Raw genomic sequence first — 13,295 nt, 5'->3', positions numbered from 1 at the left:
TAGAATTCACATATTTAGGATCTCAAAAATATGTAGACATTTTTAATTTAAATATTTTACTTGATATATGTGAAGTAACATTTTACCTAGGTGCCCTTAGCAGTACTGGCTATGGCCATTTGAAAGAACAAACTCCTTACAAGCCTTATCTAGATATCAATACTGCTGGCTAGCATTCATATAGAAAAATTCTTCATTCAGCGACACATTGAATGCCAGTTTTTGGTGTGAGGAATCTAGAAGTGTACAAAACAGATAAGATCTCCTCCAGAGGATTTATATTTGATTGAGGAGTGGCATATAAGAAGTAAACAAATTTACTGTCATATGACAAGATTTTTGTCATAATTTAGCCAAATTCTTCTTTTGTTCTTTTGCAATTAGATATGGTGGTGTTTTTATTTTATGATTATTAATGAGACAGCTCATACTGAATTATTTATGTAAAAAGTATATTTTAGTAATATGATAGTGGTTATAATAAGTCATTGGGCGTGATTCAGAAATGTTTCTGGTTATAAAAACACTTGTTAGAATCAAATTTAAGTTACTTCATAGTAGATTTTCAACTTGTTAAAATTGATAACAAAATTTATTCTTGCCTATGAGGCTAGTTTTGGCTATACCGGTAGAAAAGTTTCTGTAGTAAGAATATGATTTTATAGTTAAACTGAAAATAGAAACAATGGAAACATAAAAGATACATGATGCTTACTGTTTTTCAAGGATCAGGTGGGGTTTTTAGTACCTTTTTTGATCAGACTTTCTCATATTTGAATGAAACATAAAGGCTTAATATCATTTAAAACTTCTGTTAAAGAGGAATAAAACATGTTGGTTTCCATGTTCTTCAGATATTATATTTTAGGAATAATTCAACAAATTTCCAAGGAAAGCTTGCAAAATATGTGCCTGAACCTTTCCTTCTGGTCTAAGCCCTGCTGAGAAAAAGGAGAAGACTAAAAAGTACATTTTTTACTTAGATACTTCCTACTTTTTGAAAATTTTATTCTATAATTTTCTTGAGCATTAGTTGTTTAGAATGTGGGAATATATTTTCATAGAAATTGTTATGTGATAGAGTTATTCCTACACCAGCCTATAAAAAATTTTGTTAGACTCAAGAAACATGACATACTAATATATAATTCATGAGTCTTCCTTGTATACTGATTCAAATACATCAATAATTTAAAACATTGAGGAAATGATAATTTTATTGGGATTGGTAACCACTTTGGTTGTGTAGGGACAGTGCACGCATTTTAACAGATGCATATTTAAATATGGAAAGATAAAATGACATGATGTGTGGGATTTACTTTTAAATATGTAAGCCAAAACAGTAAGGAAGCAAGAAACAAAAAACAAAATTTTGTTAGATGAATCAAGTAGGTGAAATGTTCAGGAAACTAGGTCAATGGTACTGTGAGATGTCCTACATTATGGATTTGTCTGTTTTTTCCTGGCACTATTTATTTCTGTGCCCTATGTATCTTACGTAAGCTGGTGGTTAGCTCTCAGGGCTTGATTGGATCCAATGTTTTGAGAAGAATATTGTATAGGTCGTGTTGCAAACTTTATATTGCAACGTATCAGGAAGTACTTAATGTCTGATTGACCCAGAAAAACCCGTACTTTAAAAAAAATTTTGAAATTCCTGACTGCCATGTTTGTGGCATTTTTTCATAGAATTTTAGAATAGAAAAATCTTAAGAGTTTAGATATTATCCTTTTATTTAACAGATAAGGAAATTAAAGCCCAGGTTAGTTAAGAGACTTGCTCAGGATCTCATACATAGTTGTAAATTTAATACTGTCATAGACATCTATATTTCTTGACTTAGTATTTTTAAATACTATTCCGTAAATCATAATATCATTGGGACTTTGGATTGGAATGGCATCTGCTTTGTATTATAAACTTATACATAACTGATCTTTGTATTATGAACTTAAATATAATTGATCTTTGCTTCCTCCTTGCTCTAGAGTATTGATGAAGTCTCCATCTCCAGCATTACACCCACCTCAGAAGTACAAAGATAGGGGAATTTTACATACCAAACGAGGCACTGATGATCGATCAGATCAGTCTTCTGTGAAATCTACAGACAGCAGTAGTTACCCAAGTCCTTGTGCTAGTCCTTCTCCTCCATCCTCAGGAAAGGTAGAGTATCTGAAAGAAAATGCAGGACATGTAATGTTAGGTATTTAAACAAAATTGTAAAATAATTAGAATACTTTTCTAATTGTGGCCTCTGAAAACTTGGTACACTTTGAGTAAATTTAAAAATGTTTCCTTCATGCCAAATATTTCTAGTTAATACCATCTTGGGGTGTTTTGGGATGCTTTAAAACCTGCAGATCATTCACTGCTGGCATATAATTGGGCTGTTTATTATTTCTTTCCTATTTCTTCAGAACTTTTTTTTTTTTTTTTTTTTTTTTTGAGATGGGGTTCTTGCTCTTTTGCCCAGGCTGGAGTGCTGTGGTACAATCATATTGTTCTGCAGCCTAGAACTCCTGGGCTCAGGTGATTTTCCCACCTCAGTTTTTGAGTAGCTGGGACTACAGGTGCATGCTATCATGCCCAGCTAATTAAAGACAAATTCTTTTTTACAGATGAGGATCTCCCTTTGTTGCCTTTGTTGGTCTCAAACTCCTGGGCTCATATGATCCTCCTATCTCAGCCTCCAAATGGCTGGGATTAGAGGTGTGAGCCACCATGCCCAGCCCTTTAGAACCTTTTTTGCTAAAATAAGTAACAAAAAGATTATTTTAATTTAACTTAACTTTGGTTTATAATTTCAGAATTGAAAACAGTGGTTTCTTTCTATTAATTGATTTCTACAGTGGTTATATTAAAAAAACAAGATGGGATAGGGTTGGGAAGGTAGGAAATGTTGATATAGAATTGAAAACTATGTATCTTTAAAAAAACTTGTAATAAGAATAATTTCAAATGTTCATGATGTGATTACATTTGCTTCCTGCTTTAGTAGTTGAGTATTTGATTAGAGTTTATTTAGCTGCATTTTGTATTTTGGCGAATGTGTCTGTTGAAATAATCTTTGTTAAATAAGAGGAAAAGAAATGTTTTTGTAAATTTTCGTTCTCAGGTTTTCACGGTTTTTGGTTTATTTATATACCTTTATTAAGGTATAATTTACAGTAAAATTCAGCAGTTTAAATTGTCTAATTTATAAATTTTCACAAATGTATACAATCATGTAACTATACCACAATCATCTACACATTTCCATCAACCCTACTCCCTGGTAACTCACTGTTCTTCTCTTTGTCCTTTAAGTTTTACCTTTTCTAGAAATTCCTATAAATGGAATCATAAATATGTAACATTTTGTGTCTGGCTTATTTCACTTAATAGAATGCTTTTGAAATTCTATTAAGTGAAATAAACCAGCTATAAAACACAACATACGTAAGATTGAGTGTATCAACAATCTATCCAAATTGTTGGGTGTATTATTGGTTTATTTTGTTGCTGAGGTAGTATTCCATTGTCTGGATAGATTATGGTTTATCCATTCATCCGTTGATGGACATTTCGGTTGTTTTCACTTTTTGGCTATTAAGACTAAAGCTGTTAATATTGTACTAACTGGTACTAACATTCAAGTAAAGTTTTTTTTGTGTGTGTGTGTGTAAATATGTTTTCTATTCTTTGGCAAATCCCTAGGATTAGTATTGTTTGAGTTGTTTGACAAATGTATTTTAGCTTTACAAGAAACTGTCCAACTGTTTTTCAAAATGAATGCACTATTTTGCATTTCCTTTAACCATAAGAGTTCCATTTGCTCCATATTCTTGACAGTATTTGACATTATTAGCCTTTGTAATTTTAGCCATGTTAGTTGGGTATATGGTAATAGGCCATTGTAGTTTTAACTTGTATTTTCCCAGTTGCTAATGATGTTGAGCATCTTTTTACGTGCTTGTTAGCCATCGTGCATCATCTTTGTGAAATGTCTGTTCGAATTTTAGTTCACTTTTTGTTGTTGGTTTTTGGTGATTCGTCATCTTTTACTGAGTTGTAAGAGTTATCTATGTATTCTGGGTACAAGGCTTAGTTATTATAGGTTTTGCATAATTTTTCTAGCAATATGTAGCTTGTTTTTTCATTTTCTTAACAGTGTCTTTTGAAGAGCAATTATTTTTAATTTTGATGGAGTTCATTTCATCAGCTTTTTCTATTATGATTAGCATTTTATGTGTACTAAGAAATTTTTACCAAACCCAAGATCATAAAAATTTTCTCCTTTGTTTGTTTTTAGACGTTTGTAACCGGCAGTCTTACATTTTAGATACATGATTTACTTGTTAATTTTTTTTATAGTATGGGTGGGTCAAGAATTACTTTTTGGCTTTTGCTTATACAATTGTTCTAGTACCATTTGTTAAAAACCATTTGTTTTTTACCATTGAGTTACTTTGACACCTTTGTCAAAAATCACCTGACCATAAATATGTGGTCTACGTATTGAACTCTTCAGTTTTATTAATCTCTCTCTCTCTCTCTCTCTCTCTCTCTCTCTCTCCATATATATGTGTATATGTGTGTGTGTGTGTATATATATATATATATATATATATATGTATATATTTGCCAGTGGTATTCTGACATTATTTTAGTAGCTTTATATAAGTAAGTATTGAAATCAGTTAATCCTTCAACTTCTATCAGTTGTCCTTCAACTTTGTTTATCTTCTTCAAAATGGTTTTGACTATTCCAGGTTCTTTGTACTTTCATATAAACTTCAAAGTCAGCTCATCAGTTTCTACAGAAAAATTTTTTGGTATTTTGAGTGGAACTGCGTTGAATCTATAGATCAATTTGAAGAAACTCAACAATTAACAATTTTTAGTCTTCTAATCCATAAGTATAGTATATCTGTTCATTATTTAGATAATCTTTAATTTCTCTCAACAATGTTTTATAAAATCCATAAGCATAGTATATCTGTTCATTATTTAGATAGTCTTTAATTTCTCTCAACAATGTTTTATAAATTTCAGAGTACAAATATTACACATTTTTTGTTAAATTTATCCCGAAGTATTTAATGTTTTGATACCGTTTTTTAAAATTTTAGTTGCAGGAGTATTCACAAATAAATTTGATATTTGTATATCTTCTCTGAATCTTATGACCTTACTTCATGTATTTATTAGCTTTTTATGTAGATTTCTCAGGATTTTCTACATGAATAATCATACCATCTGATAATAAAGATAGTTTTACTTTTTTCCTTTTCAATCTGATTGCTGTTTCTTTCTTTTTTACCTTATCTCTCTGGCCAGAGCCTCCAGTAAAATGTTTTTCAGTGTTGAGAGCCACATGTCATTGCCTTGATTTCACGGGGAAAGCATTTTTTGTCTATTAGTATGGTGACTTTCATTGCTTGATTTTCTTATGTGTATACCTCACTTTGTCATGGTGTTATCCTTTTTATATGTTGCTGGATTTGCTTTTGTTAAATGAGGGATCTTTGTTCATGGGGGCATTATTTTGTACTTCTTTTTTCTTGTGTATCTATGTATGTTTTGATGTCAGAGCAATGCTGGCCTCATAACATTAGTTGGGAAGTGTTTGTCCCACTTCAGTATTTTAGAAGAGATATGCAGAATTGGTATTATTTCTTCCTCGAATCTTTGATAGAATTCACTAATGAAGCTATTTTTAACTTAACTCTAGTGTCATCTGGAATCAGTATAATGATACTTCAGATATAGTTTGAGAACCTTGCAACAATGTAAACAGTGTTCTTTTTTTTTCTTTTGAGACAGAATCTCACTCTTTTGCCCAGGCTGGAATGCAGTGGTGTGATCTCGGCTCATTGCAACTGCCACCTCCAAGGTTCAAGTGATTTTCCTGCCTCAGCCACCCAAGTAGCTGGGATTAGGCATCTGCCACCACACCTGACTAACTTTTTTTATTTTTTAGTAGAGACAGAGTTTCACCATGTTGGCCAGGCTAGTCTTGAACTCTGACCTCAAGTGATCTGCCCACCTTGGCCTCTGAAAGTGTGGGTTTGCAGGCATGAGCCATGATGCCTGGCCAAGTGTTCTTTTATTTTACACTTTTCTCCTTTGTGTTATTGTTTTCATACATTTTGTTTCTATATAAATGCTATAATGTATTAATTTTACTTCACATAGTCAGTTATTTTTTATGAAGATTTAAAAGCCAGAAAAATATTTTTTATATTTATTATTTACTAAACTTATGCTCATTATTCTTTCACATTAATATGAATGTCTATTTTGTATTATTTACTTCTATCTGAAGAACCTCCTTTCTGGAACTCTGGATAGATAGATGTAAGTTTATTTCATATGGTTCTGTAGGTCATTGATGTTCTCTTCATTTTTTTCAGTCATTTTTCTATCTTTACTTCATTTCAAATAGTTCTATTGTTTTGTCTTTATGCTCACTGATGTTTTTATTTAGTGTCTAAACTGCTGCTCTTTCCTTCTAATGTGTCTTCAAATACTGTATCTGCATCTCTAGAAGTTCCTTTTGGGTCTTTAAAAAATATCTTCTGGCTGGGCGTTATTTATGTTTGTAATCCCAATGGTTTGGGAGGCCAAGGTGAGATGATAGCTTGAGGCCAGGAGTTTGAGAACAACCTGGGCAACATAGGAAGACCCTGTCATCTCTGTAAAAAAAATTTAAAAATTAGTTGGTCATGGTGATGGGCCACCTGTAATCCTAGCTACTGGGGAGAATGAGGCAGGAGGATCACTCGAACCCAGGAATTTGAGGTTATAGTGAGCTATGCTTGTGCCACTGCATTCTAGACTGGATGACAGAGTGAGACCCTGTCTCCCTAAAAAAAATTAAGTAAATAATATCTTCCATTTCTCCTCTCATTATGTTCAAGTTTTCCTCTACCTTCTTGAACATAATGTATTTATAACAGATGCTTTAACATTCTGTCTCCTAATTACATCAACTCTGTCATGTCTGAGACTGTTTCTGTTTATTATTTTTCCCTGGATAGGTATACAGTGTGTTTTGTTTTCTTGTTATCCAGTGCTTTCAGGATAAAATATAAGAGTACAAATTTTATTTTCCATATGCACATGGGAAACAGATTCAGATTTGTAAAGAGCTAGTGAAAATCTACTTGTGAATGTGTCTGCTCATTGCAATCAGAGTCTCAGGTTGACAACCGTATTTAACTTCTCTTTGATCTTAATTATGTAAATAACAACCTTTTTATATTCTCCTGTTTCTTTTGTGTTTCTTGTAATTTTGTTGGGTGGCTAGGTTTTTGTGTATTCCTTTCAATAGGGTTTGGCTTTGTTCTGATTTACAGTTTAGTTGCAATCAGTTGAATCCTTTTGAAGTTTGCTTTTAGATAGTGTTAGGGTTGAGCCAAAGCAGTCTTTATTCTGTTATTAATTTAGTTCCAATACTTAGATATGGCCCTTACGTGGGCCAGTTCCATGTATGTTACAGGTTCTATCTGTTCTGGCTGAGGATAGCATGAAATATTCCCAGATGTTATTTAATGGAGCCTATTGGTTTTGAAAGGTCAGATTACCTGTCAAGAACTTATGTATTCTTTTATAGGGCTCAAAATCTCCTTCACCAAGACCAAACATGCCTATTCGTTACTTCATAATGAAGAGTAGCAATTTGAGAAACCTTGAAATATCTCAACAGAAGGGTATCTGGTCTACAACCCCTAGTAATGAACGTAAGCTAAATAGAGCCTTTTGGGAAAGCAGCATGGTTTACTTGGTATTTTCTGTTCAAGGATCTGGACATTTCCAGGTGAGCCATCTTGAATCAGTAAAAAGGGGTTGTTCCGGCTGTAGATTACATCAGAGGTTTTTTAAAAAAACAACTGGCTTTTCATTACATCAGAATGCAAGAACGCCTTTTGCTTGATTCAGAATGAGGGATATATTGCATTTTTTTAGAGGATGATAGAACTGGAATCCCTTTGTTTTTGCCTTGTCTTACCAGAGTCTTTCCATTACTTTGAATCCACCTGAGAATTAGTAAATCTAAAGTTGTCTTCAGAAGGAAACTATGTTCATGAGAAACAGGAGCTACTTCCTAATTCAAAGAAGTCAGTGAGACTCAGGAAACAGTGAATGAACTGGTTTTATTAAAAGAACAGTCCACAACCAAGGACCTAACAACATTGGCAAACATAGAAATGGAAAGGCTCAGGTTGAATGAAAAATTTCAAGAAAGTCAGGAAGAGATAAAATCTCTAACCAAGGAAAGAGACAACCTTAAAATGATAAAAGAAGTCCTTGAAGTTAATCATGACCAGCTGAAAGAACACATAGAGAAACTTTGGCTAAAATCCAAGAGTCTCAAAGCAAACAACAACAATCTTTAAATATGAAAGAAGACAATGAGAAGGAAACTATGTTTCCTTCTGAAGACAACTTTAGATTTACTAATTCTCAGGTGGATTCATAGTAATGAGAAGCTTGACCTTTTGGTAAATACTTATTTAAAGAGGCCAAGGAAGTTAGTATTGACAATGAATAAACTAAGTATGTTTTTTAACCCATCTTCACTTAATATATTATATACTTGAATTTATAAAATAATATATTTATTATTTGATGTTTATTATTTTTGGAATAAAAGCTTAGAGGTTAGCTTGTATCCATTTATTATGGAATAAATGTGAACAGTACTGTTGATACTTTATTTAGAAATTATTGATATTTGAAATTGTTAGGAGGCTAGAACTGGTTTTTCCTCTAAAATTTGCTAAAAGAGTTTTCAATGAAAAATTTAATAAGTAGCTTATTTTTTGTTTTTGTTAGTTAGGTAACTGTTATTTTAATATTACATACTTAAAATTTTAAAAACTCAGCCGTTCTCAGATAGATTGAATTTAGACTATGTTAGTCTCTTCCTCGCCTCTATTCCTTCCTCCCATTTTACCTCCAGGGATTTTCCAGGATGTCTTCTGAGATTGGAAGGGAAAAGAGCCAGGACTGGGGCTCTGCTGGACTAGGAGGAGTGTTTAAGGTGGAGTGGATACGAAAAGAAAGTCTTCCCTTTCAGTTTGCACACCATTTACTCAATCCATGGAATGACAACAAGAAAGTGCAGATAAGCAGAGATGGGCAGGTATACAATGGCATTTTCTTTTTACTTTTGTTTCTGTTTAGTTTTCTTGTTATCTAGTGCTTTGAGGAGAAAATGCGGGAGCACATATTTTATATTTCATATGCACATGGGAAACACGGGTTCAGATTTGTAAAGAGCTGGTAAAAATGCTTGTAATGTGTCTGATTGCTTGTGCAATCAGAATCTTAAGATGACAGTATTTAACTTCTCATTGGCTTTAATTGTAAAGTAAATAACACCCTTTTTATATTCTAGTGGCTTATTTCTATTATATTTTGCTTTTTCTTTATGATGCTACTTACATGCATTTTAAGATAGTTAAGATGATGGAAATTAATGTATATTGACGCAATACTGTGCTAGCTGCTTTATAAGATATATTTCTTGTGATTAATGTATTAGTCCAATTTTATGTAGGAGGAAATAGACTCATAGATTAGTTTTGCCTAAGGTCACACAACTAATAATTTATCTGAACCAGTATGACTTGTTTCACATCACACTATAAAAAGCGTTCAGGTTCTTCTTAAGTGCTTGTCGCAGGTATTCCACAGGAGTAAAGTGACATTCTTTTCACGTGTATGAGAATATTTTCATTTTTATTCTAAAATGATGATTTAGAAGAAATTTTATATCTGTTAGCTAGAAATAATTCTTAGAAAAAAAGAAGAAAAAAGTAATTTAATAATTTTCAAGATAAGAAGATATAGTTACCTAAGAGATTTTCTTGAAAAAAGCCCAACATTGAATATGCTAGGTTTCACAGTAAATCTTTGGAAGTTCCAACTGAGTGCTTTTGCTAATTCTCTATTAAAAACAAAATTCATTATTTTTAGGCATAAAAAGTTCGAGAAGGACTCCATGGGAATCTGTTGCCATTTTGTCACAAACGTTGATTTTTCAGATTAACTGCAATCTTAAATCTGGAAATAAACTCCATAAACCTTAAAGCAAAGAATTAGAATAATTCATACCATAAGATTTTAGCATTTTCTGGCAGGAAAATGAAATTTAAAGTGATTTTCTTACATTTTTATCAGTATAGGTTTGGGTCATTGAAAATTTTCAGTCCAGTTCTTTTTAAGTTTATTTTGACTTCTGATTTATCTAGGAACTAGAACCTCAGGTTGGTGAACAGTTGCTCCAGTTATGGGAACGTCTTCCCTTGGGAGAAAAAAACACAACTGATTGAAATTCAGGTTATACCATCTTGACTTTAAGTATTGGCAGTATTTTTGATCATTAGGAACCTTTCAGATTACTTATCTTTCTTTTTCCCCCCCGCTCTCTTCCAGAACTCTTAGCTGTGGAAGAACATCATACTTATTTATAACCACTGAATGCACTGACTTTCAAAAACTGCAATGGGGTGTGTGTTATGCATGGGCTTTTTAACACTTCTAGAGTGTTGTTTTAGAACAATCATCTTCATATATAGGAGAAAAGGATTATTTAAACTTTTATAGGGATCATAGAGAATGATTACATGATGTTTGTAATGAATAAAGTAGTAGTAATTTCATTATTTGGCACAATAGCAGTTAATTTAAACTTAATTTGAAGTTAAACATGTCATTTTTGAAAACACTGAATTACAGTTCTTATTGATGACTTTTTAATGCAAAGTAAATTGTTTAAGAAAGGCTGGAATAAATCAGTACATCTGAGCACCATTTTAGAAGAGTCAGCTCTTAAGATTGTCATTAAAAACAAACATGTCAACACCTTTGAAAAGAAGCAGGGGAAAAACAATAAGGACAACAACAAAAAAATCAATGAAATTCTACACATGTCCCTTTTAAAAATAGTATGTGCTAACTAAGGGCTATTCATTCTGCCATTTTTAACCTGAGACACATTAAGAAAAAAGGTGGATGTTCCTTCTCTGTGATTATGAAGTGCAATAAAATCTGAATAAAGGGCAAAGTTTCTCCCTGATCAGGTTAGATTAAGTGCTTAGTTGTATTCCTAATCCTGCCCCTTTTAACCTAATGTGTACCTTTCTCTTTTCTTCCTCTCCTCCTTCTCTCTACCTCCCCTCCTTCTCTTTCTCCCTTCCTTCTCTCCCTACTTCTTCCCTGCATTTCTCCCTCCCTCCCTTATCACATCTCATATGAGCACAGTAATTATGACCTTTTTGTTTTGGCTACAACTGGATTGAAACAAGTTCAAAATTAAACATGTTCATACAAGTTTTTAAAACATTCTCAACTGGTAGCTTGCTTGCTGTATGGTTTTCAAACTAAAGCCTGCAAGTACCATAATTCTAAATGCTGCCTTCTGTGTTTTTTTAGTACATTTTCACTTGCTTATGTTTTCAGATATGATTTTCCTTTTTCACATATATAGTTCAATAAATGGGGAATAATTTTTTTTGTAAACCTGTGCTAGTGCCAAGTCTAATATTTCTTTGCCATATCAGAATTATTTATCTTTTTACCACCACTGTTTATAAAATTTCCTTAGAGACTTTTGGAAGGGAAAATAAAGCAACAGGGAAAAAATGAAAGAAATATCTTGGTTACTGAGCTCTAAATAGACAGGTTTGATAGCACTTTTCATGATACATTTTAGTTATTCTTATAAAAGCAAACAAACAAATGTGTGTAAATTAAAGGCAAACAGAAAACTTTGGTTTTATATTTGAGAACAAAGAAGTGAAAAATCATGGGTCAACATAAAATCTTGAGAACCCTTTTACTTTCTGTGGGAAAGCATTATATAGTGGTGCATTAGTTTAGAAAGTCAACTGTGATTTTGCCTGTATTTCTAGTTATTAGTTTTTGGGGTTTTTGTACTTTAAGACATACCTGTAAATTAAGCCTACATGAATTATATTCCACTGTATGTGTATTATAGTTCTTTTCCTATTAGAGCAACTTGTGTTTCCTTGATAATGTGTACATTTTTAGGTATATACTTAATAGTTCACAATGTTTAAATTCAGGAGGACTTAAAAAAATAAAACTTGTTTTAATTTCTATCTGTTTTGTAATATCTAGCTTTATATGTAAATGATGGATTTGTTGGTATTTAAAATGAATACAACTTGAATGTAATTAAAATGCTGTTTTTTGGAAGAGATGAACTTTAAATATACTTATTAAAAAGAAATTCTATTAAGTTATTCAGTCTTGTTATTTCTTATGCTTTATAATAAAACTAAGTTAACAATGATGAACAATATCCCCTGAGATAATAACGAATTTCAAACACCTTGAAGAATACTAAATTGATATAGAAGGTGATGGTTTGTATTAAAACTCCCTCCCCTAGGGCCGGGCGCGGTGGCTCAAGCCTGTAATCCCAGCACTTTGGGAGGCCGAGGCGGGTGGATCACGAGGTCAAGAGATCGAGACTGTCCTGGTCAATATGGTGAAACCCCGTCTCTACTAAAAATAACAAAAAAAAAGTAGCTGGGCATGGTGGCACATGCCTGTAATCTGAGCTATTCAGGAGGCTGAGGCAGGAGAATTGCCTGAACCCAGGAGGCGGAGGTTGCAGTGAGCCGAGATCGTGCCATTGCACTCCAGCCTGGGTAACAAGAGCAAAACTCCGTCTCAAAAAAAAAAAAAAAAAAAACTCCCTCCCCTACAAATTGCCTTCTTTCAATGGGAGATGGCAAAAATCTCACATCATGTGTTTAGTATAAAATATTTTAAATATTAATAATATATGCAAAAATAGGAAACTTAAACTGTATTGAAACATTTCCAAATATTATGAATAGTACCTTGTACTTAAATGTTAGTATTTTTTTAACTTTATTCACAAAGTTCTTGTCTAAATATACAGAAAAAGTTTAGTTATAGTACAATCAATATCTTGGTAGCTAACACTGCTTTTTCTGAAGAATTTAGTTCTTTTCTGTCAGCTAGTTAATGTTTTGTTTCTTTCAGCCAATGGAGACATCCATTCAGAAAAGGTGGAGCACCTGCTATTTGAAAAATACTGCCCAGACATTTCTTTGTAGAAAGTAGTAGTAGTATCTTAAATACTTGGGTTCCATTAGTCCTTTCAGAAATCTCCCAGAGAATTTTAATACTTCTTTTCATGAATTCTCTGGAAGTTGTCTTTTTTTTTTTTTAAGTCAAGGTCTTTCTCTATCACCCAGGCTGGAATGCTGTGGTGAGATCACAGCTCACCACCACCACAGCA

General features: G+C 32.6%; 1 protein-coding gene across 1 annotated transcript in view; it reads left to right on the top strand.

Annotated features, from left to right (window-relative positions):
• The window catches only part of YTHDC2 (YTH N6-methyladenosine RNA binding protein C2), a 79,593-nt gene extending 67,329 nt beyond the window's left edge, over positions 1-12,264 (top strand). The window contains exons 26-30 of the mRNA XM_003920690.4: positions 1,993-2,170; positions 7,605-7,808; positions 8,955-9,137; positions 10,249-10,336; positions 10,433-12,264. Coding sequence (XP_003920739.3) covers positions 1,993-2,170; positions 7,605-7,808; positions 8,955-9,137; positions 10,249-10,329 — 646 coding nt within the window. The 3' untranslated portion in view covers positions 10,330-10,336; positions 10,433-12,264. The remainder of the gene's footprint in view (positions 1-1,992; positions 2,171-7,604; positions 7,809-8,954; positions 9,138-10,248; positions 10,337-10,432) is intronic.
• Positions 12,265-13,295: the final 1,031 nt, after the last annotated feature.

The sequence above is a fragment of the Saimiri boliviensis genome, chromosome 1 (assembly GCF_048565385.1).
Source record: "Saimiri boliviensis isolate mSaiBol1 chromosome 1, mSaiBol1.pri, whole genome shotgun sequence".
Taxonomy (NCBI): Eukaryota; Metazoa; Chordata; class Mammalia; order Primates; family Cebidae; genus Saimiri; species Saimiri boliviensis.
This window is presented reverse-complemented; position numbering and strand designations above follow the sequence as displayed.